Genomic DNA, 15,892 nt, shown 5'->3' with positions numbered 1-15,892 from the left:
AATATATAACTTACGTGTGATACACGTTACATGTACGAGTCTGGAAAAATAAATTCCTAATCTCCAATTTTTTTAAATTATAAGAATAAAACGCCTTTTTAAAGGACTTATTTGGTGTATTAACTCGACCAAGTCACTCATAAACATGTTATTAATGATCTGAGAGCGATTAAGCTCCCTACAACTTTTTCCTCTAGTTTTCTTTGAATCTTTTTGTAAAATATTTTATTTTCATATTTCAATGAGAGAGCCATGCCACCTTTTCTTAAATTTCTTCCATTTACAGAGCCATATTTGGAAATTGATGAGCAAAGGAAAATTTGAATAATTCAGATGTCATACAGTTATGTGTTTGCTTTAATCTATTTAATGCTAATGATGCATCATTTTCCATATACTTACCATGATGGACATAAGGAAACTGACTTAATTTGTATATGTATTAGTATACTTTTCGCGACATCAAACGGTGACATATCGGGAAAAAGATGCATTTTTCGACTGTTTTTTATGCTTTAAACTGATTTAACTTGTAAACGAGTACATGGACCCCTCTTTTTTAAAATGGCATTAGGTTTGATTATGTATGAAGATTATTTGTACCAATTTTAATGAAAAAGTCTATATGGATTTTTTTTTAAATTTGATAAATATACTGCAAAAAATGCCGTTAATTTCCTAAAATCTTGAAACTTTGTTAAAAAATATTTATTTCCATAGAACTGTTGTACATATTAAGAGCATATTCATGTAAAGAAGATTTTCATAATGTTTTTACAAAAGTCCGCTTGTGTTTATCTGTTGAAATAAAAAAGAGTTAGGTGTGTCTATCCAAAAAAACGAAATGTAGAGTAAATGTCTAAAATTTCGACCCCTTTTATCTCTTAAAGTAGCACATGAAGGTATATTTTTTATTACATATTTGAATTGCTTAGGTGAAAAATAGCTTGTATGAAAATTTTCGTAAAAAAATCATTATGGGATCGAAACTGTATCGTATGCCCTTAAAGCTTGTAAACAGACAAACAAGGGTGACATGTAAAGGGACATATTCACTGTGAAACTGGACTTTAAAACTTTACTCATGCCAAGTATTTATTTATTAGAAACAAAGATAAATTCTGCACAGTTATTTGAAATATGCCAATTTAGCAAAGAGCAATATTTTAAAACAATGATAGTATACCATTTTATCTTAATGATCCTTATGCGGTAGTTTGTATGTAAGTGAATAATGTAAACATGCACGAGCGTACTTTTTCAAATGATATAAGTTAATAATGATACCATCAGAGAATACAGCTTCATTATGTATTATACAAAAATTGAAAATGTATCACCAATTAGATATGAATAGATAAATTGGCACAGTGTAGATACCATCATTTACATTTACATTGGAATTTGATGCGACTGTCATACAAGTGAGAGGTTTAGCTAGATATAAAACCAGGTTCAATCCACTATTTTCTATATAAAAATATGCCTGTACCAACTCAGGAATATGACAGTTGTTATCCATTCGTTTGATGTGTTTGAGCTTTTGATTTTGCCATTTGATTAGGGACTTTCCGTTTTGAATTTTCCTCGGAGTATTTTTGTGATTTTACTTTTTACATAAAGGTTCGTTATCACCAAATAAATCATACATGTACATTCAAAAATCTATTCCATTGCTTCTCGTGTTAAGTTGCTCTTTTTTATAGTCGACACTATGCATATCCATTCGAATGTGTATTTTCTGGTGTGATTATTGAGACGTTGTTTATAAAAGGGCTCGATATGTGCTATATCTTTGCTCGTTGTACAAGTTTGCACATGAATTCATTTATTGTTATATTTTTCTAGCTTTAGACGGTGCATTGGAGTTTTTACAGTTCTTTGTTGATACCGGATGTTTAATGAATAATATTGAATCGGTGAAAAATTCAATAATGTTGTCATTGTTGTCCGGAGACACACATGCTAATGGGATTACAGAACGGGATGATAAAATAAAAGATATAGTTTCGTTTTTAATCAAAAATGGAGCATGCAGAGGGAAAAATAAAGACGGAAATGGGCCACTTCACATAGCTGCTAAGAATGGCTACCTGGCGACTATAGAAGTACTTTTGCAATTCGGCAAGGATTCAGTATTTGACCACAACGAAGCTGGAGATACAGCTATTCATGTTTGTCTGAAAAATCGTAAGTAAACGAAAATTGCAGATTGAATGAAAAATAGAAATACATTAGACTTAGATATTGTCTTTTGATTTCACAATTGGTGGTAAATGCATTTTCGACAATTCAATATTTGTATGTAATCGTCGACAGTATACTGATTAAAATCCAACTCGTTTTCTGGTAAGGATGATTGCGGTTATTGTCAAAACTTTCTAAGGTAGTTTACTACGAACAATAATGAACAACACACTATTGATTACTTTAAAAAATCTCTTTAAAAAATAGAGAGATGCGATTGATCTCATAGGAATTTTCACACTCAAAAGTAGAAAATAAAATTAGTATGTTATGGAAAAAAACGAAAACGTCAAAAACCAAATGATGACCTATAGCTGTTAATTCTGTGTCATTATTTCTCTTGTGGAGAGTTGTCTCATTGACAATCATACCACATCTTCTTTTTTATATCAGTACACAAATACAACATATAATATAAAAACTGATTAACACGAACCCACCAAAAACTGGGGGTGATTACAGGTGCCTCATTGTCTCATTGACAATCATACCACATCTTCTTTTTTATATCAGTACACAAATACAACATATAATATAAAAACTGATTAACACGAACCCACCAAAAACTGGGGGTGATTACAGGTGCTCTAGAAGGATAATTATATCGCTATATATGTCACCCGTCGTGTTTCTCCTATATAATGCGTTGATAAGATATACCAACTGATATGGCATCACACAAAAGTGGATTGGTAGTCGACTCATACATGTATCATAATCTAATAAGTAAATTATCGGTCATGTCCATTTTCTAATCCTGAAACCTAACTCAGTGTGAAATTTTAAAATGGGAACGTTTTATATGTAGCAATACTGTCATTAAGAATTTAAACAGCACAAAAACAATACTACAAAAGAAAAGCAAGAGCATAATAAATCCCTTTAGAATAAAACTTGAGGTGATCTAAAGTGCTCCGGAAGATAATAGAAATCATTTCCCATCTTCATAAGCAAAGCAAAACTTATAATGTGCTCTTTCCGTAGCAATTGCGCGGAAGGTTTGACGTGTGTGTCAGTCAAAAACCGTCCATTGTTATTAAGCAAGATTAAAGCATTGTTCCATATGAAGAATATGTAGACAAAACGCGCGTCTGGCGCAAATAGAAATTTTCAATCCTGGTATCTATGATGAGTATATTTACACAGTTGAACAAAATTGCTGCTGTTGCGTTACCTATTACATCGTTGTCAATATAACACTATTTTATGCGACTATCATACAAGTAAGAGTTTGAGATCGCTATAAAACCTGGTTTCACCCACCATTTTCTACAGAAGAAAATGTCTGCACCAAGTCAGGAATATGACAATTGTTATCCATTCGTTTGTAGTTTAGAAATTTTGATTTGCTTAGGAACTTTCCGTTTAGCATTTCGTCAGAGTTTGGTACTTTTGTTATTTTATTTTTTATTATTCTCTTGATAGAGAATTGCTGATAAGAAGAAGCTATTGAACCAAGGTAATAAATTGGTAAAGTCTAAGTCATTCCTTCAATAGTTTTACGGACGCCCTCACGAGTTAAATAGTCGTTATATATTTAGATATCTGTTCTTCAGATGAACACGGCTATTTTTCAACTTTCTCGATCGCAACATCATCGAATGGGATTAATCACTGAATTTGTACTTGCTATGATCAATATTGATATGCTTCAGGAAACGTTGATCATTTTGGAGCACGTTTTTTGTCGTTGTTTTGTCATAATAGCATTGTCTAGGTCTCTTCCACATTAGGTTGTAGTATCAGCTTGTTGTCGTTTGCCTCTTTTAGCCACATACACATTTACGGTTTTGACTACAGAAACGACATTTGCTACTTTACATACCGTGTTCGTTTTCAGACAGTTTTTTTTAATAAAATAGTACCGTTTTTAACTCTTAACTTACGTAATTGTTTCATGTCAAAATGAGACTGTCGGAATACCTTTTCGAAAAAAAAAAAACAATGTTACAAATGTCGTGAAAAACATTTTTATTTGACCACTGCCAAGATAAAATCTTACACATCCTTCCCTTCTGTGATAATCTTTGGAATAATTCGATAAATGTCTAAACAAGAAGTTAAAGAATTTAGAATTGTATAGCATTGCTAATATTTATGAAAACTTAAGGAAACAAATCAATTTTTAACCTCCGAATAAGCGTATTTATTAGTTGCTGCGTAGGAGTTAAACAACAATATCTGCCTCATGATAAAATTGGTTCATTCGTCTTGTTTTGTGTTGATGATTGTATTTTTTTTAACTTTATGTTAATGATCTTTAATTTCTGTACTTAGCGCTAGTTCAATTTCCGTTTTTGTTTTAGATTTTCTCTATTTATTGCAGTTTTGCATTAAATGTATATTTAAGCCATTAAGTTAGGATGATAGAGTGTTCCCGGGTATCGATGAACCTGGAGAACATAAATGGCATGTTCTGAGAATTAAATATATTAACATGTCTTTTGATTAAATCATATTCTCAAGTATTTTATATGACATTACCTTAAAGAATAATACACAAACCTCAAGTACACGCAAAGCAGTTTGTGCTGATTTCAACCAACAAAATTGTCCATAGTGTGGTGGTTTTAGGCGTAAATATTGCACGAAACGTCCTTAAATTTAAGAGTCTTTTGCTATTTATGCATCATCAGCCATTAAAATTTACACTCCTTCAAACTTTCACAATCAAAAATAAAACACTATCGGTTAACATTACCGATCAAATGACTATGATGGTATCTTAATATTTAAGACCGCGAAAACATGTTATTTGTGTAGTTTTAATTTCAGTCGCTTGAATGAGTGACAGGACATCAATATATTTTTATGCGAAATTGTATTTTGTTGTCATTAAAAAGTCGAATTCAAACACTTACGGAAAGTTTGTGATTTTTTTTTTTCTTCAGCAAAGGTGAATGTATGTGACATTATCGAAACCATGCTAGAAAATCAAACCTCAAACCAGCTGTGTCAAAATTTACATGGGGAATCTCTATTGTACCTTGCTACGATTGTTTGGCGAAGGCAACTAATCGACATTTCTTGGAAAAAACAATTGATCGACGTTTCTACGATAACGTCGCAGTTGGTAGCAACATTACTCAGGAATGGGGTTAATCCTAATGATCACACCCAAGACCAAATACCTTTACTGTCTGCTTTGGAAGCCAGAGATATCCAGACATCGACTCTCCTATTAGAAGCTGGTGCAAATATCAATGCAACAAATTATGAAGGAATTTCAGGACTCCATACTATTTTTGGACTGAATAGTAAAAAAGGTAAGTATAAGTCTAACGGTTTAAACTGCGCATTTGATGAAGATAAAATATACGAACAAGATAATATTAAATCGTATAGACAATTATTTCGGCAAAAATAAATGATCGTCTTCAGTGTCAGTCCCTTTCAAAATTTGATAAACAATGATTTTTTTGTGTGTTAAAACGAGATAACTCACTCATACAGATACTTGTGTATGTTGTCCAATTGGAAAAGTCAGCACTAAGCGGGCGTCGCGGTGTACGTGTTCATACCCATACTTAAGAAGTGTACGGCTATCTTTGACATTCGAATACTGCTAAAAAATAATCTCAAATATATTGTCTACAAAATTATTAAACTCATCACAGATACCCGGATTAAAATTTTTTACGCCAGATGCGCGTTTCGTCTTCAAAAGACACATCGGTGACGCTTGAATCAAACATTTAAAAAACGTTACATAAAATACCAAAAATTCCGATAGTTTATGTCATGTACAGCTAAGGTACTCTATTCCATGAGTTAAAAATCCTTAGTATTTCGAAAAATTATAAAAGTTATAAAAAGATTTATTTATAATTATGGCCATGTGAATGATAATTCATTTCAACACACAAGTGCTGACTACTGGACTGGTTATAACCTTTTCGAGAAAATACTGCCAGCAGTGATGTCGACCCAGTAAAAATATATAGTACTTTGTATTGGAAGTGCTTTACCTGTTGTCCTTTGTATTGGAAGTGCTCTACCTGTTGGCTTTTTTTTTTAATTTTAAACCGTGAACTGAACGTCAATATATCTACTATCAACTAAAATAACTTGTTGATTTTTTGTTTTTATTTTATTGTATGTTTGTTTAGATTATTCAATTTAATCATGTTGTATATCTATGATATATGTGTATTCAATTTTGACATTATTGGCACCTTAAACAATTTTGTCTGTTTGGGTTGCACATACAATTTTGTCATTATAACGAAACTACAATGTATATACAGCTTTTATACTAATGGGAGGTTCAGCTAGATATGAAACCAAGTTAAACCCATCAAAATATACTTCGGTGTCGGTATTTTTTATGTTATATTTTTGATTTCTTTTGACCATGTTCAATGATTAATGATCAATGTCTCGCTTTCATACAAATATTCACAACAATAAAGACATCTTAACAGAAGTTTTTTTCTTCCTCAATAAGTTCGTACATATAGCTATGGTCATCATTTAGTTTGTGTTGAAAAATATTAAAATACTTCACTAATTTCCATTTGTGTTCTATTTTACTTTCATTGTTGAATTCAAAGACTTCTTCTTTGCGTAAAAAAATGCAAGATGAAATCTGAAATTAAGGAACTTATATGATATCGCAATACGTTGATATTAGTTGACTATCTTGAACTATTCTTTTCAGTGTATTCAGTTTAACTCGAATGAAATATATGGATGTTTTATTCTAGGTTTTTTTTTTTCAGAAAACGACCTTTGTCTTGCACAGCTTCTGTTGGAACATGGAATAAATGTTAATTTGGTAGATAAAGATGGAAGATCTGGTTTATTTTTCTTGGTTATAAAGCACCAGCAAAATTATCACAGTTACTGCCACTCAGATGGTAACTCCTTTGAGGACGTTTTCAACGTTCTTTTAAAGCATGGCGCTGATCTAAATATTTGTGACAATCTAAACGAGACAGCTCTAAGCTCTTACATTAATTCTGGTTAGTGAATTTTTTTGTTCATATTATTGAACGTCAGTTTACAAGATTTAATGTTACAAGTCTTATTTTAAAGAATAATATGTCAAAAGAATTTGTACGATAAGGTTATTTTTTGTCTCTTAAATTGGAAAATAACAAAAGCATCATACATCTTTGAAATGACATACTTCATGCTCATAAGATCATAGTCTGTCCATTAAAGCAATACGCAGAGTTTTATTTTTAGCCTCATATATTTACATACGGGTTCACACTTCTTGGTTTTCAAGAAAATGGGGGACAAAATATCAAATTGACTCATGTTTAGCTTATCTGAAAAAAAAGTTAAAGTGTGCTTTTTCATCTCTTGGTGTCTGTCGTCTTCCATCGTTCGATTTTTTTTTTTACCAAAATCTACTTGGTCTTGAAACCAAATTTGTCCATACTCATAATTGTGGTATTTATTTAAAAATGAACTGATGCATATCATAGGGAGACAATACATTTTCGCCTATTATATTGATACATCTTAAAGATAGAAAGAAACTTTAAATTGATAGCATGACAAGCAAAGACAAGATATAAAAATGAGACAAATGCCTAACATATCATGACGACGCCTTATAGAAGTAATTGGCATTAACTCATATTCTGTAAACAGCGAAAATGATCGGCAATACTGTCTCTGTACCTTGGTCAACATAGCCGAATTTGTAAGTCCACTTACAACAGTGGTTGGCCTTAAAGCTATATGAGATAGAGATCATTTGAAAACAGAAAGCATATAAGCAATACAAGATAGACAAAAAGAAAAAAGAGAGATGATATTTATGGAAATGGTTTTTTTTTAGATGCCTTATACACAAATGGTAACGTTGGTAAATCTTATTTTTAATAGAGTTACACGTTGGTTCATACTTATATTGGCCAACAGTAATACTGGCTTAAAAATTGAGACTCTGTTTCTGTCCGGTTTACAGATTTTCGTTGTAATATAGGCATGAACTTTGTAACTTAATGAGAAATGTACTTGTTGTTATAACATTTCTTTGGTATGCCAGCAGGTCTAGGTCTTATTGTTGACATTTTCAACTTTAATGTGGTTACGAGGGCTTTTTTGCTCTATGGAATTTTAGATAAACCAATTTTTAAAATCATAAATTACAAAAACTCGTTACGATTATAATATATAAACAAACCGTGGCAATAATGTTCGTCATTGTCTTCCTGGAGTCTTAGTACAAATTAACAAGGAATAGAAGTTCTCGAGAAATTGCAGTTTAAACGTAGTTTCAAACGATATGTATGTACTGTATTTAGAAATAACGACGTTGCCATGAACATGCTATAACTTTTACTTCAGGTTGCAATTCTGTAAATATAGACAATGCAATTTCCCATAGGAACTCCCTTTGCGGCTAAAACTGTGACACTTTTACTGTGAAGTTTCGCGAAAAATAATATCCTAGAACGGAAAGGTTATATGCACTACTATTTTATTCAAAGGTCAAAATATAGGGCTGTGCGGCATATTTTCAACATTTATATGCCCTGAACTTCTAAGAGTTTAAACTTATACTAAAACTCTATACTACCCTTACCTCCATTTTTGGACCTCCTAAGAATTGAAATTTAGGCGCTACCAATATTTTTCTATACTGGTTACATTCCCAAGTGATGTCTCTATGAAATGAAACACAGAGATCATAAATGGGAACCAGTACGTTAACAAATTAACATATCTATGAATATTATATATCTCCCCAAAAGAGGCGTGGTTTTAGAAACAGCTGTATTTACAAAGTGCAACCTATAATTGCCAGTTGTTATTATCAGTAATACACTATCTTCAAAATCACAATTAAATCAACATGACTACTAGTTATTGTTTGTTAATAACGTATTTCAAAACATATAACCATTTATTTTCTATTTGAAACTATTTTAAAGGACAGGAATCATAGATGACAGCAATTAGCAATAATTACAAGATTTATAAAATAGTACATACATTGTATGATAGTAGCTATAAATCGAATATTTTAGTAGAAAATTGCATTAACAAAATAACAGTATGTTTCATGAATATGTTCACCTGTAGCTACATTAATCTATTGAGTAATTGTGTTTCTTTCTTCAACAGAAACAGTTTTAGACATAGCGAATGTTTTGTTGAAAAGCGGAGCGGACCCAAAACTTGGATACTGTCTTCAAAATTATATTCAGAATTATAGAAATATCGACTCCTGGATTTCTTTTATACATTCCCTGCTGCAGAAGGGTGCTGATCCGAATAAACGTAAAGCAAACGGGTCTAACTTAATTGACTGTGTTTGGTATCAAGACAGCCGTCTTGTTGAAGAGATAATAAATTATGGAGCTGATGTCAATTTTGCTGATGACATGAAGAAAACAGCTTTACATTATGCTTGTGCAAAAGGTAAGAAAGTCATGTTATTTCTGAAACTCAAAACGTTAAATTTTATTTGGTGTATTCGATTTCTCAAACTATGGATTTTTAGTATTTACAAGTGAGTGCAGTCATAACCTGTACGAGTATTAACTTGTGTAAGACTTGTTGACTGCTTTCCAGTTACCTTAGGCAATTTTAAATGTTCAAGAACGTTAATTTATTGGTAGATCAGACCAATGTCAGTTTTTTGAAAACTACTACAGACTTATTGACCAGACTTGTAGACAGGTTTACTTTTGAGCAGTCATGAGGACATGTCTGCTCCAGACCAGATATGTGAAAAGTTCTGCTTTAGACCAGGCCTGAGAACAGGTCAGCTCCCTGTTGAAATTTTTTTTTTACATACCTGACCTCTGATTATTAAAACGATAATGGTAATGTTCAATTATCTACATGATCTAGTACAGTGAAACGTAAAATATGAAAAATACGAACTCCGGGGAAAATTCAGAAAAAGGAAGGTTCTAATCAAATGGCGAATACCGTGTCGGAGTTTTGTCTGTCGGCATTTTTTTTTTCGCGATTTGATGACATAATTGGCAGGTTAAATTTTCACTGTGTTTCCTCTGAATGACAAAATACAATAGAAAAAAATCACTGTATTGAGTTGTTACATATATAAACAACGTAAACTTGAGTCACTGACAGTGAATCGATAACAAATAAATACCAGTACTGATGCACTTGATTAATGGATTATCACAACACTCAAGTGATCAGCGCTAATTACCAAAACATTTTTGAATATGTCACTGATTGCTGTGTTGTCAAAAGGTATAACTTGTATAATAAGTCAATTTGATAATTATGAAAACAGAGATGTTAATTAATATTGCTCACTTTTGTGATCTGCAAATCAATACAAAAAAACTGCTTAAAAGATAATGCAATCGCCTTATTCTATACATGTTATAATGCATCGTTGTTAGTTTAGGTACGGTGCAGTCCGTTGGGTCCGTGTATATAAGACTTCTGCTCACGTTTGGGCTTACTCATAAAACATATAATTTATTAAACTTTTGTGAACAAATTCATCATGACATACTTCAGATTAATTAAAGCTTCTTTAGGAATGACTTTACCTTTAAGATTTTTTGGTATGTGTGTCCCAAAATAGAGAAAGCCCTATTTCGACAATTTTACAAATGTCCAGTGATTTCGCGCATGCTATCAAAATATAGTTCATATTGAATAAAGGAAATATTTGCACAATCGAATGCTGTTCACTTTGAACCAGACAGACTGCTAATGATGTTGACTAATACTATTCAAATTTTGATAACATTTATGCTCGTGCTTGTTCAGACTATACTGGCTTCATATACAGGAGTGTTCTCCTTACGCAGAAACTGCTTCAACAGAGTTAAGAGGAGGAAAGATTAAAAATGACTCTCCGTAAATTTTATGGACACCATCCCGAATTTATTGATCAATATGTGTCGATGGGTCTAAACTTATTAATTACATTTCTACCATGTCTACGATTGTGGTTTGACAACTATGTCGCCTGTCTGCTAAGTACCTATTCACGAATATGACTGTAATACCGAGTGTGAATTTGCATTTCTTAACGACGTGTCTCTGTATTTTGTACATCCAACTTTCATTTATTTGTTTTTTATGTTTCTGTTAGGTTTCAGTTTGATAATGTGTTATGTCTTATCGTTTGTAGTCCAAATATTTATAAAATTGCCTTTCAATACCATCATTGTCGTGAAAATTGTTTTGACTGCTTTTGTGAAAATAATTGTATAAAGATTGTGGTGTCTGTCGTTAATGGCAGATGTTCTTTGTAGTTCTGCGGTCTGCATGTTTTGTTGACCATTATATTATTACTTTGCGCATTTCTTTGTGACGAGGGTTCTTCCGTGTATTTGTTCTGTATTTCTGTTACGTAGTGTTGTCCTTTTAGCAATATAATTTTAAACATTGCCAATTTAAACGGGATGTTTGGCTAGCCGAAAAAACAGATTCAACCCGCCATATTTTTCTTAAAATGTACCAAGTCAGGAATATGACAGATGTTACCGAATAGTTCGTTTCTATGTTTCACGACAATGATGGTATTGGAAGGCAATTTTATAAATATTTGGACTACAAACGATAAGACATAATTACTAGATCATGTAGATAATTACTAGATCATGTAGATAATGTATGTTGGCGTTTGTTTCTGTTGCACTTCAGTGGTCCTGTTGTTCCTTTTTTTTACTCTTATAGTTTCCCTCGGATTAAGTTTGTTACCTGGATTTGTTTTTCCTTCAATCAATTTATGACTTTTGAACACCGGTATACTACTGTAGCCTTTATTTATCATTAAATTTTAGTAAATGATATCGCAATTCTTTATTAATATTTCTTATTTATTGTTTTGGACAAATTTTAATCAATTTCCATAATTTAACAGCGTGTATATCCGTGTCCTTTATCAGCCATTGATAAACAATGTACTGTAAGTTCAACTTCTTCTATAAAGGTAAATATAGCAGGACATATATTCTAAGATCTTTAACATCTCTTGTGTCACTTAGCCTTCCATGAAGAGTGCTTTCGGGAGGTCTATACATTCGGACTGCCACTTTTATTGTTTGCCAATGAAGTTTGACATCATCATAATCGAGTTAGAGATTGCATGTTCGTTACGTAAGTAAGTGCGTCACTGTTTGTGGTGTCTGTCGTTAATGGCAGATGTTCTTTGTAGTTCTGCGGTCTGCATGTTTTGTTGACCATTATATTATTACTTTGCGCGTTTCTTTGTGACGAGGGTTCTTCCTTGTGTTTGTTCTGTATTTCTGTTACGTAGTGTTGTCCTTTTAGCAATATAATTTTAAACATTGCCAATTTTAACGGGATGTTTGGCTAGCCGAAAAAACAGATTCAACCCGCCATATTTTTCTTAAAATGTACCAAGTCAGGAATATGACAGATGTTACCGAATAGTTCGTTTCTATGTATGTTGGCGTTTGTTTTTGTTGCACTTCAGTGGTCCTGTTGTTCCTTTGTTTTACTCTTATAGTTTCCCTCGGATTAAGTTTGTTACCCGGATTTGTTTTTCCTTCAATCAATTTATGACTTTTGAACACCGGTATACCACTGTAGCCTTTATTTTTCATTAATTAAAATAAATTTTAGTAAATGATGTCGCAATACTTTATTAATATTTCTTAATTGTTTTGGACAAATTTTAATCAATTTCCATAATTTAACAGCGTGTATATCCGTGTCCTTTATCAGCCATTAATAAACAATGTACTGTAAGTTCAACTTCTTCTATAAGAGTAAATATAGCAGGATATATATTCTTAGATCTTTAACATCTCCTGTGTCACTTAGCCTTCCATGAAGAGTGCTTTCGGGAGGTCTATACATTCGGACTGCCCCTTTTATTGTTTGCCAATGAAGTTTGACATCATCATAATCCTCTTTTAACATTTCCACAGAATAATCTTATCTCTGCTCTTTCCGTACTATGACCTGAAAATAATTTGTTATATATTTATTTTACATATTACAATTCTTATTTCTGTTTAAATTTATATGTATTTCACATTCAAAATATTTATTATTTTCATCTATTTAATGGGATAAATAACTTTACATGAATAACCGATTAGATGATATCTACAATAAATCCAATACTTTAAAAAAAATAAAAGCAAATCAAAAACCAGGATGTGTTTTCTGAATCACGTCGAATGCAGACGACATTGTGTTGCTCAATGTTCCTCAATTTTTGACGTTTTTACCCATAATGTCTGTTTAATAAGTTCAACCATCGTTGTCAATATACTGGAATTTTATGCGAATGTCATGCAAGTGAGAGGCTAAAAAGACAGTTGTTATCCATTCGTTTGATGTGTTTGAGCTTCTGATTTTGCCATTCGACTAGGGACTTTCCGTTTTGAATTTTCCTTGTATATTTTATTTTTTTTTTTTTTTTGTAACGATTGCGGATCCACGGTTTATATCCGTAATCTGTATCAGTTGGTAACTTAGTCTTACGTTGATATTTCTATCATTGGCAGTCAAACTCGACTCGTATTCATATATATATATATATATATATGCTTTTTTATAACTCACTTGCAATCCCAAGCCAGGAAGGCAGCACTTATATGAAATCATGAAATATCATTAATACAGCCATTTTTAATCATTTTATTGTTTATAAATCATTAATGAATGAAATATACAAAGGACTTTCTACTCTCAGGCATAGTTCCCCTGGAAATTTTGTTCTTAGCTGAGTGTAATCTTTTACAAAATCTTCTCCTCTAAAACTACATATACAAATTCAACCAAACTTGGCAACAATCATCATTAGGGTATCTAGTTTAAAAAAACGTGTCCAACGACTAGTACTCCGCCTGCCAAACAACATGGTCGACATGGCTAAAAATAGAACATAGGGTTAAAATGCAGTTGTTGGCTTATATCTCTGAAACTAAAGCATTTCAAGCAAATACGACAGGGTTGAAATGTTCACCTGGTATAGATCTATCTGCCCTGTTATTTGGTTGCTGCCCCTGAATTAGTAATGTAAAGGAAATTTTCCAGTTTTTTGGTCTTATTCTTGAATGTTATTATAAATAGTGATAAACTGTAAACAGCAATAATGTTAGCAAAGTAAGATCTCCCCGTGAAGCTTATGCTATTTAATATATTTTTGTTTTCCCCTGATTTGTATTTGTTTAACTAATTTTTGAGATTTGAACAACTATTAACAACTGCCTCTCATTCAATCACTTTTAGAATATTATTAAACTCAGCCTATTTTGTCACAATTAGCGGAATGATGACGAGTTTCGATCGTAATTTCGTAAATTTTTATTTTGAAATATTACTTTTAGTATCATAATAAGGTTTAAAAACAATGTCCTGAATCATAATTTAAATGTGTCCTATATATTTTCATTTTCCGTTCAAAACTAGTTCCCTTGGTTACCTATACAAAATTTGTTATTTCGAGTTATAATAAACGTAGCGTTTGACAAAACTGTTTAATTTCTAACACAATGAACAGTATAAAGATATTAGAAGACGTGGTGAACCATAATATCTGAGTCAAGTTCGATTTTGACATATATGAAATAACTACCTCATCTCCATGAATTATGATTTGATATTATTTAGCTCTAAAGTATTATTACATTCATCTTTTTATTTTAATTTTAAGATGCATTAGTTAATTAAGCTTCCGGACTTGATATTACATATTACTATATAATTTTTGTTGCGTAATTCGAAACTTGTATAATATAGGTCAGTTAGAGGATAGATATGAAATGGCATCACTTCTCGTGAAATGTGGATCTAATTTAAATGCAGTGTCTACGACTGGGGAAAGACCTCTTGATGTTTTAGTGCAGCATATGATCAATGACATTAAAGGTCTCCAGATAAAAGAGGAAAAAGAAGAACAATACGGCTTTATAACGGTAGACGTGTCCTTATTGAATATACTTGTTTGTGGAGGTGCAGATTTAGGTCCTGTGTCACTTGAATCAATCGATCCAAAAACCAAAGATTTATCCGCTCGAGAAATGCAGTTGTGAGTATACTACTTTATTACTGTCTATCCTCATAGTTTATCAGGCTTACGTCAAAATTGTTAAAAGTTGTTGCTTACTAAAACTTTAATCTTAAAATAAAACTATTAAAATACCGTAAATTTCGTATATAAATTTCACCGTAAAGTGATCTGCATTTAAATGGGGATGAAGTTTGGTCATCTCATAATTGATGTTTTCTCTTTTTCTTATAATATTCAACAAATAGGGAACATTTTTTAATTTAAATTCTATAATTATGACATCCCTTTGGAAAAGGGGGACATATTGTTATTCTAACGAATTTACATACCACATTTTTTGTCCAGCTTAGTTCTCGGAGATGACTTGACAAACATTGATAAAACTGCACCATGATGACTATCCCCAAGTGCAGATGTGCACTTAGGGTTTGGAATTTTCAAGATAGCCGCTGTTACCAAAAAAACGGCTAAATGGTGAAAAACCGAAAAATGGTCCAAATTAAATGAAACTTTCAGAAATTATAACTCATCATTCGAAAATGTGCCATCCTTCTCAAGAACTTTAAAAATGGCTACTGTTGCCATGGAAACAGTTCAAACGTTAAAAGAACGAAAATAAATCCTTAATTAATTCATAGAAAATCGACCGTTACACATACCACCACCCCCAAACATAAACAGCTGTAACAATAGTAT

At 31.9% G+C, this 15,892-nt stretch overlaps 1 protein-coding gene across 2 annotated transcripts in view; it reads left to right on the top strand.

Moving 5' to 3' along the window:
• Window positions 1–15,892, top strand: part of LOC127705457 (uncharacterized) — a 123,197-nt gene that overhangs the window by 95,570 nt on the left and 11,735 nt on the right. For both annotated transcript variants that reach the window (XM_052209782.1, XM_052209781.1), the window contains exons 16-20: window positions 1,849–2,190; window positions 5,139–5,513; window positions 6,969–7,211; window positions 9,334–9,630; window positions 14,926–15,214. In XM_052209782.1, the coding sequence (XP_052065742.1) occupies window positions 1,849–2,190; window positions 5,139–5,513; window positions 6,969–7,211; window positions 9,334–9,630; window positions 14,926–15,214 (1,546 nt within the window). The remainder of the gene's footprint in view (window positions 1–1,848; window positions 2,191–5,138; window positions 5,514–6,968; window positions 7,212–9,333; window positions 9,631–14,925; window positions 15,215–15,892) is intronic.

The sequence above is a fragment of the Mytilus californianus genome, unplaced genomic scaffold (genome assembly GCF_021869535.1).
Source record: "Mytilus californianus isolate M0D057914Y unplaced genomic scaffold, xbMytCali1.0.p SCAF_6, whole genome shotgun sequence".
NCBI lineage: Eukaryota > Metazoa > Mollusca > Bivalvia > Mytilida > Mytilidae > Mytilus > Mytilus californianus.
This window is presented reverse-complemented; position numbering and strand designations above follow the sequence as displayed.